Source organism: Ictidomys tridecemlineatus, chromosome 2 (assembly GCF_052094955.1).
Source record: "Ictidomys tridecemlineatus isolate mIctTri1 chromosome 2, mIctTri1.hap1, whole genome shotgun sequence".
Taxonomy (NCBI): domain Eukaryota; kingdom Metazoa; phylum Chordata; class Mammalia; order Rodentia; family Sciuridae; genus Ictidomys; species Ictidomys tridecemlineatus.
The window spans coordinates 73,956,950-73,972,224 of NC_135478.1; the positions used below are offsets into that span (position 1 = coordinate 73,956,950).

General features: G+C 38.4%; 1 protein-coding gene across 2 annotated transcripts in view; it reads left to right on the top strand.

The window, feature by feature from the left end:
* Nucleotides 1-14,863, top strand: part of LOC144375165 (uncharacterized) — a 29,767-nt gene extending 14,904 nt beyond the window's left edge. The window contains exons 2-4 of one of the 2 annotated variants that reach the window (XM_078038898.1): nt 9,832-9,959; nt 12,118-12,153; nt 14,578-14,863. In XM_078038898.1, the coding sequence (XP_077895024.1) occupies nt 9,832-9,959; nt 12,118-12,153; nt 14,578-14,581 (168 nt within the window). In that variant the 3' untranslated portion in view covers nt 14,582-14,863. The remainder of the gene's footprint in view (nt 1-9,831; nt 9,960-12,117; nt 12,154-14,577) is intronic. The other variant, XM_078038899.1, reaches the window with a different exon arrangement.
* Nucleotides 14,864-15,275: the final 412 nt, after the last annotated feature.

Here is a 15,275-nt window from a genome sequence, read left to right on the forward strand (position 1 = left end):
AGAGAATAAAACTATAGAAAATGGCATAGAGCCTAATTAAAGTATTTTAAAATTCTTTATATACAACTCAAGTATTGGATATTAGAAATTTAAAAAATCTAATTTCTGAATCTTACTATATTATGGATTATTTTTCCAGAAATAGAGTAGTTCATCTTCAACTCAGTATACCTTACAATGAACTTATTTTCCTCCTACTAAGTTCTTACTTTAAGCCTGTCACTATCCTTCCTCTTGTGAGCCTCTATTCTGCCTCTTCTCACTGCATCCACCATCCTTACCTTCCTCACTGCATCTTGCCTGTATTGTTGTATTTGCTATGAAGCTAATTTATCCTATCTCAGTGTTTTTGTCTTCCAGTAGAGACTTTTCAAACTAATTTTCCTCCTATAAGACTCTCATATATGTTGCAGTTCCCGACGTACTGATTTATTTATTTATTGTCATAAACACTTAACAATAAATTTGTGTACCTGTCTCTCTGGTCAGCTTTTGAATTATTTAAAAGCAGTGGTTATTTTTTTCTGTGCCGGTAGTGCTTAGTGAAAGGCATTACACATAGCTGTGTGACTCTAGTAAGTTATTTAATGACTCTATGCCACAATTTTCATATCTGTAAGAATGGATGGGGTTAATAGTACAGATTGAACATCTGTTTTTTTGTTTTGTTTTGTTTTGTTTTATTTTGCAGTACTGAAAATTGAACCCAGGGCTTCAAACATGGTAGGCAAGCCATCTACCACTGAGCTACCTCAGATCCAGGTTGAATACTCTTTATCTAGAATTTTGAAATTCAAAATGATACAGTAATGATGCTCAAAAAGTTTTGTATTTTGTAGCATTTTGGATTTAATATTTTTGACTACAAATATTCAAAAAAGAAACCTAAATTCTGAAATACTTCTAGTCCCAAGCATGTTGAAAAAGGGATACTCAATCTGTGTTTATTTCAAAGGACCACAGAGTTAAGAGAGTACATGTGGGTATCTTAAGTTAGTTTTTGTATAATTATAGTTTTACATATTACAGTTTTTGTATTATATTTTGTATATTTTAGCTTTAAAAAAGTTACTGTTTAAAAGTTATTTCTATATAAGGTATGTTGACACCAAATTCACATCTTCATACGTGTATTTTATATAATGATGATCATGTACGTAAGAAATTTTTTAAAAAGTTATTTCTAAAAGTTACTGCTTTCTTATTTTAGGAAACTATTTTTTTCTGACTTTTGAGAGTCTCTGTTATCTGACCTCACCTCAACCCTTCTGGGTAAATCCCCTTGTTCTCTAACATAATATCCTATACCCACCAGGCTTCCATTCTTCTTAGGCTAATACAAGTGCGCTGTATTTTTTACCTTACTATTTCCATCCTGGAGCATCCTGCCTTTTATATTCTGCACTCACAAATTCCACCCATACTTTGGGATCATGATTAGGTCTTCTCCATGGTGTCCTCAACAACAGTTCCATCTTATGCTTACCTCTCTCTTTTCCGAGATACTCTGGCATTTAATCTGGTCTCTGTTTAGGTATGTAACATTTTTGTGTGTGTTTATCTTGTCTCCAACAAGAGTGTAAATTCCCAGAGGACAGGGACTATCCTGTGTTTCTTCCATATTATATTTCTTTCATATTCTCTACTATATATGGCATAGTTATGGGTTTTTATTCAATTCTTTAATATTCATTTCTTTTTTTAAACAATATTTATTTTGTAGTTGTAGTTGGACACAATACCTTTATTTTAATGTGGTGCTGAGGATCGAACCCAGGTCCTCGCACATGCTAGGCGAGTGCTCTAACACTGAGCCACAATCCCAGCCCCTAATATGTATTTCTTAATGCATATTTAATTAATGTTTAATAGTAGGCAATTAAATACAACAGTTAATAAGACAAGGTCATCTAATTTTGAGGTATGTCCATTCTAATGGAGAACTAAAGCTATAAGTATTCAGAATTCTGTGTAGTCAGTGCTATGGAAGATTTTACAGCAAATGATTAATATACTCAAATTTATTTTATTTTTTTAATATTTGTTTTTTTAGTTGTAGTTGGACACTTATTTAAATGTAAGGGCACTTATTTAAGAGTAAGGGCACTTATTTATTTTTATGTGTTGCTGAGGATCTAGCCTAGGGTTTCACACATGTGAGGCAAGCGCTTTACTGCTGAGCCACATCCCCAGCCCTCAAATTTATTAATTAGATAAATATGAGTTCTGAGTAGAGGATGATCAGGGCAAATGGCCTAAAGTAAGGGTTTCTAGCGTGTAGCAGTGGCCAAGACAAGATGTGATGAGAGCCTGAACTACAATACTTAGAAACAGAGGAATGGATGAAAGAGCCACTGGGAATAAAAATAAAAGGGATTCTAACCATGGAATATAAAGTGTAAGAGACAAAGACTTTCAAGATGATTTGGACTTCTTGTTTGAGCATTGGCTTAATGGTAAGACCAATGAAGAAGGGGGGAAAAAAGCAAATTTGGATATTGAAATGCCACAGGACTTCCAAAGACAGATTGCTATGTATAGCTGGAAATTCTGGTCTGTGGTCTAAGGATAGGAATTTGGACTAGAAATAACAGGGAAAACTGGAAATTTTAGCAACTAGTGGCTGTTTAAGCCATGGGTGTAGAAGCAATTCCCCAGAGACAGGATATGAAAAGAGAGAAAGTATCTGAAACAGAAATGTTCAGAGAAGTTAAAGGAGATACAGGAATGATCAGGTAGGTACCCAAGGCAGCAGTCAATGCTACTGTGAGACCAATTATAATTATGTATTGAATCCAGCATTTTGGAAAGTACTGAAATGGGCTAATGTGGCCCCTAGTAGTTGTACAGTAAATAGTGGTCAAAATTAATTGAATGGGAGACAAAGAAGGGTCTCAGTAAAATTGAAATATCAGAAAGGAGAAAGACAAGATCATCGTTTGAACATGAGATAGGGCTTTTTAAAAAAGCCAGAAAAACTTTTAATCGTTTCTATAAAGGGGGGCAGTGTTTTGTGTGTTAGAGCTATTGTCTATTGTGTGTCTCGTGATATACTAACCTCTTTATACATGTTACACTGAATTGTAACATGTATAAAGAGGTAGTATATCACAATCCCAGGTTTGTCAGCTCTAAGTGTCACCAATTAGTGTCACCAGCTCAGCCTTAGATTCTTTTGCTGAATTCAAGATAGAAATCACAAAGAATCAAGAAAGCAACACCATCCCAACAAAGCTTTATGGGGTCTATAATCAAGCATTAGAGAGAGAGAGTACATGGGATAGGTTCTCCATACTGCTCCCTGAGACGAAAAGCGTAGGTGCACACAGGCACACAGTCATTGTTGTACATGATCCCAAGATTTCTGCACAAGTCTTGTCAGTTCTTTGCTTTTGGCACCAGGGTTTTCACATAACATGGCCATCTGCTCATGTGTGTTGGGTCTGTCTGAGCTTGACTTGCAAAATATGACGGAGGCACTCACTGCAACCACCTCAGGAAGGCCATGTATTAGTCAAGTTCAGGCGTACTGCAAGGACAGGAGTGGGGTGAGGTGTTGCAGGAAGACGTAGGTGAGGAGTCAGCTGCTCCTGAACCTGATCGTTGGTGGAAACTTTTTTTTTTTTTTTTAAATCTTCGTTAGACTGGAAACCTTGGTGGGGGGATTAGGGCCCTCCCTGCTATTTCACAGAGCAAACTCTTTCCACCACACATAGCAATTTGCATGCACATACCATCACCAAAAAAAGGGGGATAATTTTTTGGTCCAGATAATAGAAGGGAGCCAGAAGTTTAGTGTGTCCAAGTTCACTGTGGAAACACTACCTGGGAAGAATAAGGATGATGTGCCCACAATAGCAAGCAGGATATATGAAGAACCTGCACACAACAAGACCCAAAGATAGAAACACAGGAGCTGAGAGCCTTAGCTAGTCATCTCCTAAGAGGGAGGGTAGGACAGGTTATCGTGAGGAAATCAGGAAACACTTCTTAGATTATTAACAATTAGAAATCATAGCTGAATGTCAGTTTTAAAAATAGTTGGGTTAAAGAACAGTTTTAAAAATTCTACCTGAAACTACTTTAACTTCTTAAAGATTTTTTAAAAAATTTATGAAAGTGGTGGTAAGAAGGAACCAGGTTTAAAAAAAAAAAAAAAAACCCTAACAAGAGATAGAGAGCAACCCACTTAAAAAGTGGCAAAGGATCCAAAGAAGAACCTCACCAAGGAACATATAGAGATGGCAAAGAGGCAAATGAAAACACTTTCAACATCATACATCATTAGGGAATTGCAAATTAGAATGAGAAATGACTACATGCCTAGCAGAATGACCAAAATCCACACCGACACCACCTAATGCAGACAAGGATGCGGAATGACAGAAATTCCCATTCATTGCTGGAGAGAAGGCCAAAGAGGAGATACTTTGAAAAAAAAATTGGCACTTTTTTATAAAACTAAACTGTTTTTGCCATGTGATCCAACAGTCATGGTACTTGGTATTTACCCAGTTGAAAACTTACGTTTATACAGAAACCTGCACATGGATGTTTATGGCAGCATTATTTACGGGTGCCAAATCTTGAAAACATCAAAATGTCCTTCAATAAGTAAATGAATAAACTGGCACACCCATACAATAGCATATTATTCAATGCTAAAACAAATGAGCTGTTCATCCATGAAAAGATGTGGAGGAACCTTAAATCCCTATTACTAAGTAAAAAAAATCCAACATGAGCCAAGTGTGGTGGTGCACGCCTATAATCAGAAGGCTGAGGCAGGAGTATCACGAGTTCAAAGCCAGCCTCAGCAATTTAGTGAGGCTCTAAGCAATTTAATGAGACCCTATTTCAAAATAAAACATTCAAAAAGGGCTGGAGATGTGTCTCAGAGGTTAACTGCCCTGTTTTTTTTTTTAAGCCCAATGTAAATGCTACATGTTGAATGGTTCCAATTATATGACATTTTGGAAAATGCAAAGTTATGGAGACAATAAAAAGATCAGAGGCTTGGGAGAAAGGAGGAATAAATAGGTGGAGCAGACAGGATATTTAAGGTCATAAAATTATTCCATATGATACTATAATAGATAGATACATGTCACTTTACATTTGTCAAAACTTATAGAATGTACCTAGAATACCTAGAGTGAACCCATTATCACTTTGAATGATAATGAAGTGTCCATATTGGTTCATTAATTATAACGTTCCTGTTCTGCTGGATGTTGGTTGTTGGGGAGGTTGTGCATTTATGAAGGCAGGGGGTATATGGAATGTCTCTGTGCTGTCCACTCAATTTTTCTGTGAACCTAAAATGCTCTAAAAGTCTATAATAAGAAAAGGGGTCAGGGGAGGGGGTGCCTGGGTGTGGTGGCACACGCCTATAATCCCAGTGGCTTGGGAGGCTGAGGCAGGAGGATCGTGAGTTCAAAGCCAGCCTTAGTAAAAAGCGAGGCGGTAAGCAACTCAGTGAGACCCTGTCTCAAAATAAAATACAAAATAAGGCTGGGGATGTGGCTCAGTGGTGCCCCTGATTTCAATCCCTTCTAGCCAACCATACCCCCCCCACACAAAAGAAAACGGGGAAGAATTGGAAAATCAATATATTGAAGAAAAGCTATATGAAAATATTTTATGTTTATATAAATAGGAATTCCGTCCCCTAAAGAATAAGGGATATGGTATTTTAAAAAATACTCCAACTCCATATTCTCAAGACGATGCAGAAACCTGAGGCATTCTGACACAGTAGAGAAAGCACTGAACTGTGGAGTGAGAGTCCTTCTTCAAATCCTGGCTCTGTCACTAGGTAATTCCCATTGTCTCACTAGGTCTGTTTTCTCAGCTGCAAAATCTAGGGGGTGACCTGTGATATCCAAAGTTAACTTTGAGTTTGGAAAATCTGTGTCCACATTTGCATATCGTATGACATAGTGCTTAGGAACACAGGCTCTGGAGCTAGAATGCTTAGGTTAAATCTCAGGACCTCACACCCAAGCTATGAGCAAGTTAATAGTCTCACTATTAGTCTCCCTGGCCCTTGATTTCCTCATCTGTAAACTAGGGATAATAATGTAAATACTCCACTAGGTGATTGTGTCGGTTCAAATAAAAGTGCCGGATACAGTAAATAATAGATGAATATAAACTATTATAATTACAGATGGTAGATGCTATTATTCTGATAGCCTTTTGCCGCTATCGAGAACATGCAACTCTATACCTGTACATGATTGAAAGAAACAGAAGGTAAATGGAATTAACCAATTGGAGTTTGCCAGGTTCCCCTTTTGGGAAAGGAATGAAAGGAATCTTCAAAGATCTGAGTGGTCAGGACCTCTGGGTTGTGATTCAGCTACAGTCAACTGTCAAATTTTCCCACAGCTCAGTGGAAAGTCACTGGAAACTCCATGAAAACAGTGCCAGTCCTCCTTCAGTGTTTCTCTGCCGGGATGCACCACTGACTCTGGAGGTCTGACTTATTGGTGTCCTGGCAGGGGACAGGGATCTAAGCAAGATTGGTAAATTTTTCCAACCAAAATACTTAAGTGTCTACAACTGCTTTTGCTATACAATGATACTGCAAGACTCAAACTTGCAAAGCATCAAAGATGAAAAGTTTGGAGTCCAGATTGTCTGTGATATCTGAAGTACCTTTGAATGGAAGATCTGTGTCTGCATTTGCATATAGTATGACATAGTGGTTTTAGGCAGGAATGATGATGCAGTAATGATCGTAGGTTATTTCAGAATTCAGAATCCCAAGTGTCAACCCCATAGGTTAGAGCCTTTGCCTAGCATTCTTGAGGCCTAGAGTTTGATTTCTAGTACTAGGGATGGGGGTGGGAGGAGAAGAACAGAGATGCTCCTTGCCAGATAGTGTGTAAGTGACAGTAACTAAGATTTTAAAGTTTTCTCAAATGACTCCAGCAGGCATTTCATCTGTCAATGGTAATTGTCCCCAGTTTAAACAGATATTCTTAGGGAACTTTCTCAAACCTGAATTCAAGATCCCTTTTTATCAATCTGATTCAATGTTCCTAATTTTTCCTCTTACAAATTAAGCAGTTAGCTGTACACCTTGATGTTTAAGTATCTGAGTGGTGATCAGAGTGGGGGAGGTTGTGCATGTATGAAGGCAGGGGGTATATGGAATGTCTCTGTGCTGTCCACTCAATTTTTCTGTGAACCTAAAATGCTCTAAAAGTCTATAATAAGAAAAGGGGTCAGGGGAGAGGGGTGCCTGGGTGTGGTGGCACACGCCTGTAATCCCAGTGGCTGTAATCCCAAAACTTCTTCTACTTCTTATGTTCCTCTGTCAAGAGTAGAGATGGCATGGTCCAAAGCTGGTCTGGATTTTCCCTTTCAATGAAGTCTGCTCACTACAAAACTTGGATACTGGATGGCATTCACCAGACATTGGTCATTTTTTCTTTTTAAAAGTCGTATACATACATTTGTATATTTTTTAATTGACACATCAAACATTTATCATTTCTTTTTTTAAAATTTTTTAATATTTATTTATTTTTTAGTTTTCAGTGGACACATCTTTGTTTGTATGTGGTACTGAGGATCCAACCCGGGCCGCATGCATGCCAGGTGAGTGCGCTACTGCTTGAGCCACATTCCCAGCCCACATTTATCATTTCTTTGTGGTGAAAATATTTAAATCCTTTCTTTTAGTTTTTTGAAATACACAGTATATATATATATATATATATATATATATATATATATATATATATAAAATATCACTTTAATGTATAATAGAACAAATTAATTTCTCCAAACTATAATTTAGGACCCATTCAATAACCTTTCCCCACTCCACTTAACCTCATTTTCCCCTTCCTCTGTTGTTACAGTTTGGATGTGAAGTGTCCCCCAAAAGCTCACATGTAAGACAATGCAAGAAGGTTCAAACTTGAATTCAAGAGAAAGCCTAATCCAATCAGTGTATTAATCTCCTGATAGGATTAACCGTGGGTGACTGAAAACAGGTAGGATGTGGCTGGAGGAAGTGAGTCTCTGGAGGTGTGCTTTTGGGGTACATATTTTGTATCTGGCAAGTAGAGTCCCTCTCTCCCTCTCTGCTTCCTGATCATGATGTGAGCTGCTTCCTTGTGCCACACTCTTCTGCCATATTTTCAGCCTCACTTCGAGCTCTGAGGAACGAAGCCGGCCTTCTATGGACTAAGACTTCTGAAACCGTGAGCCCTAAGAGAAACTTTTCCTCATTTAAAATGGTTCTGGTCAGATCTTTTAGTCACAGCAGCAAAGAAGTTGAGCAAAATATCTGATAATCATTATTCTACTCTCAACTTCTATGAGATCAATCAATTTAGATTTTAATTATGAGTAAAGAGCACCTGATTTTTGCTTTTCTGTGCCTGGCTTATTTAACTTAACATAATAACCTCCAGTTCCATTCATGTTGTCACAATTGAAAGGATTTCATTTTATTTATGGCTGAATAATATTACCCACACATACATATATACACCATATTTTCTTTATTCATCATTGATAGATGCTTAGGTTGTTTAAATTTTTTGGTTATTGTGAATAGTGCTGCAATAAACATGGGAGTACAGATGTCTCTTCATACTGAGTATATTTCCTTTGGCTATATACCTAGTAGTGGGCTTACTGGATCATATGGTAATTCTATTTTTAATTTTTTTCAAAGAACTTCCATACTGTTTTCATAGTCACTGAACAAATTTACATTCCCATCGATGGTATGTGTAAAGGTTCCCTTTTCTCTACATCCTCACCAGCACTTTTAAGACTGAAGTCTTTAATCCATTTTGAGTTGATTTTTGTATGTGGTGAGAGCTAAGGGTCTAGCTTCATTCTTCCTCATGTAGATATCCAACATCTACATGAGGAATACACTTTTGTTGAAGATCATTTGGCTATAGATGCACATAATACCTTTCCTCAATAGCATTTTAGTACATTTAGGTCTTGGTGCATCCATTGAATTTCTGCCATTGGTGGCACGACTTTCCTGAATACTTTTTATTTTAAAGGAGGAAGGCTTCATGTTTATTTGTTTGTTTATTGTGGTATTGGAGGTCAAACCCAGGGCCTCTCACATGCTAGGTAAGTGCTCTGCTGAACCACATCCCCAGACTTTTTTATTTTTTTATTTTGAAACAGTGTCTCCCTAAGTTGTCCAGGCTGTCCTTGAACTTGTGATCTTCCTGCCTCAGCATCCTGAGTGGTTGGGATTATAGGTGTGAGCCACTACTCCCAGCTATTAGTGTATTTTTTTTTTTTTTTGTCTTTAGGTTAGGTTTTCTTTTTGCAGAAAAATCTACTCCATGGTACTTGAAATCTACTCCATGGTACTTGATATTCAGCATTTTTTTTTAGCTAAATTGAGATCCAGAAAAGGTCATTGATTTCCCTCAGTTCATACAGGCACTTATTAACAGAGGTCAAGCCTCACATGTGTTCCATACTGACCATATTAAGCCAGAAAGCGTCTTCTTTTTAAAAATATCTATTTCCAAAGAAGGGGTTAGGAGAAATAGAGGCTGTGATACTCTCATTGAAGGAAGGATAAGACCAAAGGAAGGGTAGAACCCAGGTCAGGAAAGGCAGAAGACCCAAAGATACAGTAGGTATCTCACATTGGACAGGAAAAGGAGGTGCCACGGGGTAAAAAAAAGACAGAGATAACCACACCACCACCACCACCACATACTTGGCTTACTTGAAAAATCTCACTCAGCCAAACAGATACAAGTGTCCCTTCAGATCTTATTATTTCTACAGCTGTGACTTAAGTGCTGCTTATCTTTCCTCCAGGAGATTCCTTGGAATGAAACCAATGGGAGTCCAGGCTTTGGGAGAGTCTCATCAGAGCAGATGGGCCAGCAGCAGCCAGAAAGCTTGTTGCCTTTGGCTGAGAGCACCATCCTGGAAGTGAACATCTTGTGAGTAAACCCCAGCAGGCTCAGCCTTCGGCCTGAGTGAAGTGGCCTGCTTTCTCCTTGAAGAAGGACCTTGTGTTCTCCCACTTTTCCCCTCCCTTCTTGCACATGTTGAAAATCCCACTTCTGAGAGCACTCTTCAACTGAAAACCATGTTGACCATGAGCAGCCCTGGGAGATGGCTTCTTATTGCTTTAGGTCTCTTGGTATATGGAAGTGCATGGCCCGGAGGGCCAGAAGGCCTGAGTTCTGGTTGCTACACAACTACAAATTTTCTCTGGGACCCTGTTTCCTTGGGACCAAATTGATCCTCTGTGGGCCACAGCTTCCTCAGCTGTAAGGTTGTTTATAATAAGAATAGCTGCCATTTATGAAATGCTCACTATGTTCCAGACATTATCTCATTGAATTCTTTCAACAGTCCTATGACATTTGTCCTATTATTGTCTTACTTTACAAATAAGGAAACTGAGGCTTAGCATTTTCATACCCTAATCACCCTTTTTAAATTGCCAACTGTGTCTAGGCATAGCAGCCTGTGCCTGTAGTCTCAGATACTTGGGAAGCTGAGGCAGGAAGATGGCTTGAGCCCAGGAGTTTGAGATCAACCTGGGCAACATAGGAAGGTCACATCTTAAAAAAAAAAAATCCCTACCCCTGGCCAACAGTCTTTCTCTGCTTTATTTTAGCTGTATCATTTAATACCACCTGAAATGCCACATAGTTTATTTTTGTGTTTGTCCTTACCCGTATAAGACTGTAAACTCCATTAGGAAATGGATTTTGTCTTTTTGTTATTGTTATTATTGTTCATTTTCTGTGTCCCCAGGGCCTAGAATTATGCCTGGAACGCTGTAGACATTCAAATATTGGTTGAACGCAAAACTCATCAAATGAATTCTTGATAGGATTGTAAATTGGCATAGACTCTAAGGAAGTCAGTTTAGCAATAATAACATTTAACATACACTAACCTTTTGACCCCACAACACCAGAATTATTTTATTCTATACATAATATGTTCATGAATGTGCCTACGACCATAAGTGCAAGGATGTTTGCCGCAACAGTTTCCTATAAAAACTAGAAACAATCAATATGTTCATTAATAAGGGAGCCTAATTAAATAAATGGATAAGTTCCTACAGTAGATTCTGTGTAGAGGTAGAAAAGGATGAAGTAATCTGCATGCACTGATACACAACAACCTAAGAAATAATTGAAGTAAAAAGGCAGAGTAAAAAAACAGTATATTACTTCCTTCCATTTGTATTAAAAGGTAGGAGAGATCTTAAGAAATACTTGTTTATGCCTAGACTATTTCCAGAAGACAAAAACAATTTGCCTTGAAGAAGGGGACCAGAAAAATCTAGGCATGGGTAGTGAATAAACTCCTATTAAAATATACTTCACAAGCCAGGCATTGTGGTGCAACACCTGTAATCTCAGCAGCTGGAGAGACTGAGGCAGGAGGATCTCGAGTTCAAAGTCAGCCTCAGCAACCACGAGGTGCTAAGCAACTCAGTGTGACCCTGCCTCTAAATAAAATACAAAATAGGGTTGGGGATGTGGCTCAGTGATTAAGTGCCCCTGAGTTCAATTCCTGGTACAAAACAAACAAATATATATATATATATATATATATATATATATATATATATATATATATATTATCAAAGTTTTCTATTTTAACCCTTTTTAAATGTATACTTAAATGGCATTAATTATATTAATTATATTTACAATATTGTGCAAACAGTCACAAATGTGTATATATATGTATTTATTTATTTCACAAACTATGCAATTGACCTTTTTTTTTTTTTTTTTTTTTTTTTAGTGCGGAGGATTGAACCCAGAGCATTGTGCATGCTAGGCAAGCACTCTACCAACTGGGCTATATCTCCAACCCTGCAATTGACCTTTTTAAAATGTACAATGCAATAGTTTTTGGTATGTCAGATTAACTTTTGAAGATTATGGTAAAAATGTGCATGTAATAAAGTTTCCTATTTTAACCCTTTTAAAGTGTGCACTTAAATGGTATTAATTATATTCATAATATTGTACTAACAGTCATAATTTTCTTTTTTTAAATATTTACTTTTTAGTTGTAGTTGGACACAACACCTTTATTTCACTTGTTTATTTTTTTATGCAGTGCTGAGGATCGAACCCAGGGTCTCGCATGTGCGAGGTGAGTGCTCTACCGCTGCGCTTTACCGCCAAGCCACAACCTCAGCCCCAACAGTCACAATTTTCTAAAACCTATTTACCATCTCAAACAGAAACTTTTATAACCATTATAGTGTGGTTTCCTTGGTGTTTGATTTTTTAAAGAACTATGCACATGTATTACTTTTTTATTTTAAAAATTAACTTATAAAATAAAGTATATCAGGTTTAGAAAACTTAATATCCCACAGTCATATTCCATAGTAGCAACCATCAATTTTATGATAAAAAATATTAAAAAGTCTTTCAAATAATTAAGTTTTAGCCATCCTTTTGGGTACTCTAAGAGACCTTGGATATCATCTCACTTGTTCATTCTACAATGAGATAACAGATTCATAGGTGAGGTGGCTGCCCCAAGTCAAAGCCCATTAGGAGCACGCCTCCTAATCCAAGGGACAGTATTCAAACTAGGTCACACAAGAGATCTTCTGCTCTTTGACAGAAAGTGGGGCTTAAATCTTAACTGCCCCAACAGAGTACTTAGGATCTCTCATTTTGGATATCTCTTATATGTCCCAAATACCAATACTATCAAGTAATAGGGAATGGGGCCATTGCCCCATTGTTTCGGTTTATCTAAAACTATGCAGCAAACCTTCAGGACCTATCTCAATTTCTGTTTCTTAGAAAATATTTTTAATTGCCCTACTGCATCCAAATCTCCACTTAATTCTTAACTCATAAACATTATTATTTGAAACATACAATTAGCAATCAGAGAATGGTGTGAAACATTTTATAGCTATATCAATTTGTGAGTCCCTTCTACCCACTGGTGTAAACTCCAGGAAGACAGGAATTAAGTGGTTGATTTCTGCAGGAGGTTCCCAGTAGATGATTGTAGGTAGATTGGATTAAGCTGTGCCAATCTGAAAAGAAAAAAGAAAAGAAAACTGATTTTATTTTATTGGTATCAGGAATTTAACCCAGGGGCACTTCTACATCCCCAGGCCCCTTTTTAAATTTTTAAATTTTATTTAGAGATATCGTCTCACTGAGTTACTTAGGGCCTCACTAAATTGTTAAGGCTGGCTTTGAATTTGTGATCCTCCTGCCTTAGCCTCCTTATCTGCTGGGATTACAAGCATGCACCACCGCGCCCAACAGAAAACCTGATTTTAGATGGGAGCTCTTCAGAGCATTTCTCTGTGCCTCCCAGTAAAGCTGTCTGTTGGCTCACGGAGCACTGGAATCGATGGAGATTATGGCTATCTCATGTTTGCTGAGAACTAAGTGTGATCCTTCCCTTATTGAACTTACTGTGGCATTAATTACACCTTCAATTGGGTGATTGTTTGATTACAACTTATCTTTCTTTCTCCCTTCCACCCCTAACAAACTGGAAATTCCATGAGAACATGGACCACATCTGGTTTGACTCACCATTGAGTGAGTCTCTAACACCATGCCTGACACATAGAAAGTGCTCAGGAAATATTTGTTAAAGGACTGGATGAATGACTGTAACCATCTTATTTTATAGATGAGGAAGCAGAGGCCCAAAGAGATCATGCTCACTAGTGGTAGAGCTGGGGTGAAAAGGCAGGTCTCCTTCTTCCCTGGCCAGCCAGCATCCTACGCCTCTGTGTCCTCTCTGTATTGGAGTTGGAAAGACCTTGGAGTCTAGTTCACTCCTTTAATTTTATAAACGAGAAACTGAGGCCCAGAGGGAAGAAGGACTAACCCAAGATCACAGAAAGAGGCCCTGGCTGAGCCAAGCCTGGTACCTAGGTCTTCTGACTCCCAAGCCAGTGCTCTTTCTTTGTAAAAGAGAAGAAAAAACAAAGCTGCCTTGGGCTTCTTGCCAGGCCCCTGCAGGAGGTCACATAGCCGAGCAGCTCTCAGAGTTCCTTGTCTATTCTTAGCCTGAACTCTTTGTGACTCTGTTCTTCAGCAGTCTTTTTTTCCTCCTTTTTCCTTTGCATTTGGTTTGTTGTGTATATGTGGTATGTGTTTTAAATAAAGGGTGCTACGTGTAGGAAACCGGCTTCAGCACAGTCCTGCGAGACCAAGGCCCTGAAAAGAAAAAACTTGAGAGAAAGGGCCCTGAGAAAACAATCAGCTTCCCTTCCTCCAAAGTGACCCCCGTGTCCTAGAGCTGCCCTCTCCACTGCCTATCACCACTGCCAACCCAAGGCTAAACCCTTCACACAATAAGGAGGAAATCGCCAGAAAGAATTTGCAAAGAGGATTGCTGTTAGCATTGGCCACTACTGTCTCCTTTTGATGCAGACTGAAAATCAGCTTTTCCCAAGCTGTAGATCTTGTATCACTCACTTCAGTTGCCCACTTACAAGTCATTCACCAGCTACCCAATATGAATAAAAAGCCCCTTTCTACTATTCTGATCTCTCAAAGCCTGCCTCTTTTTCTGCTTGCTCAGATAGCTACCCCTGAACAGGAACACACAAAAAAATTTAAGCTGTTACTGAAACACAGAAGATGGAAGGAAACTGATGCTGCCAACGTGCCAAATGACCAACGGGAAGAATGTCTGTTATCAAGTTCAAATGAGGCCTAAGTTGCTCTGGGCAAGGCTCAGTCAAGGAAAATTCAGGGGAGTGGACTGAACTAGGTTTTGTGTATTGGGTATATATTGCTATGTAACATATTACCCCATGTTGGGTATTGGTTGTCTATTGCATAATAAATTACTTGGATTAACTGGCTTAGAGAATAAACATGTATTGTCCAACAGTTTATGTGGGTTAAGAATCCAGGTATAGCTTAGCTGGGTGCCTCTAGGTCAAGGTCTCTCATGAGGTTACAGTCAAACTCAGCCTAGCCAGGTGCAGTGGCGCACGCCTGTATCTCATTAGCTTGGGTGGCTGAGGCAGGAGGATCATGAGTTCAAAGCCATCCTAAAAGTTCATCCTGGATTGAGGGGAATCCAATTTCAAGCTCACTGAAGTGGTCTTTGACAGGCCTGCTGCAGGACTCTCCACTGGGCTTCTTTAAGACTTAATGACGGCCTTCCCAGGTGGCAGAAATTTAAGACAGAGTGAAGAGTGCCCCAGATGGAAACCACAGTCCTTTTGCAACCTAATCTCAGAAGTGACATCCTATCAGTTTCACTATATA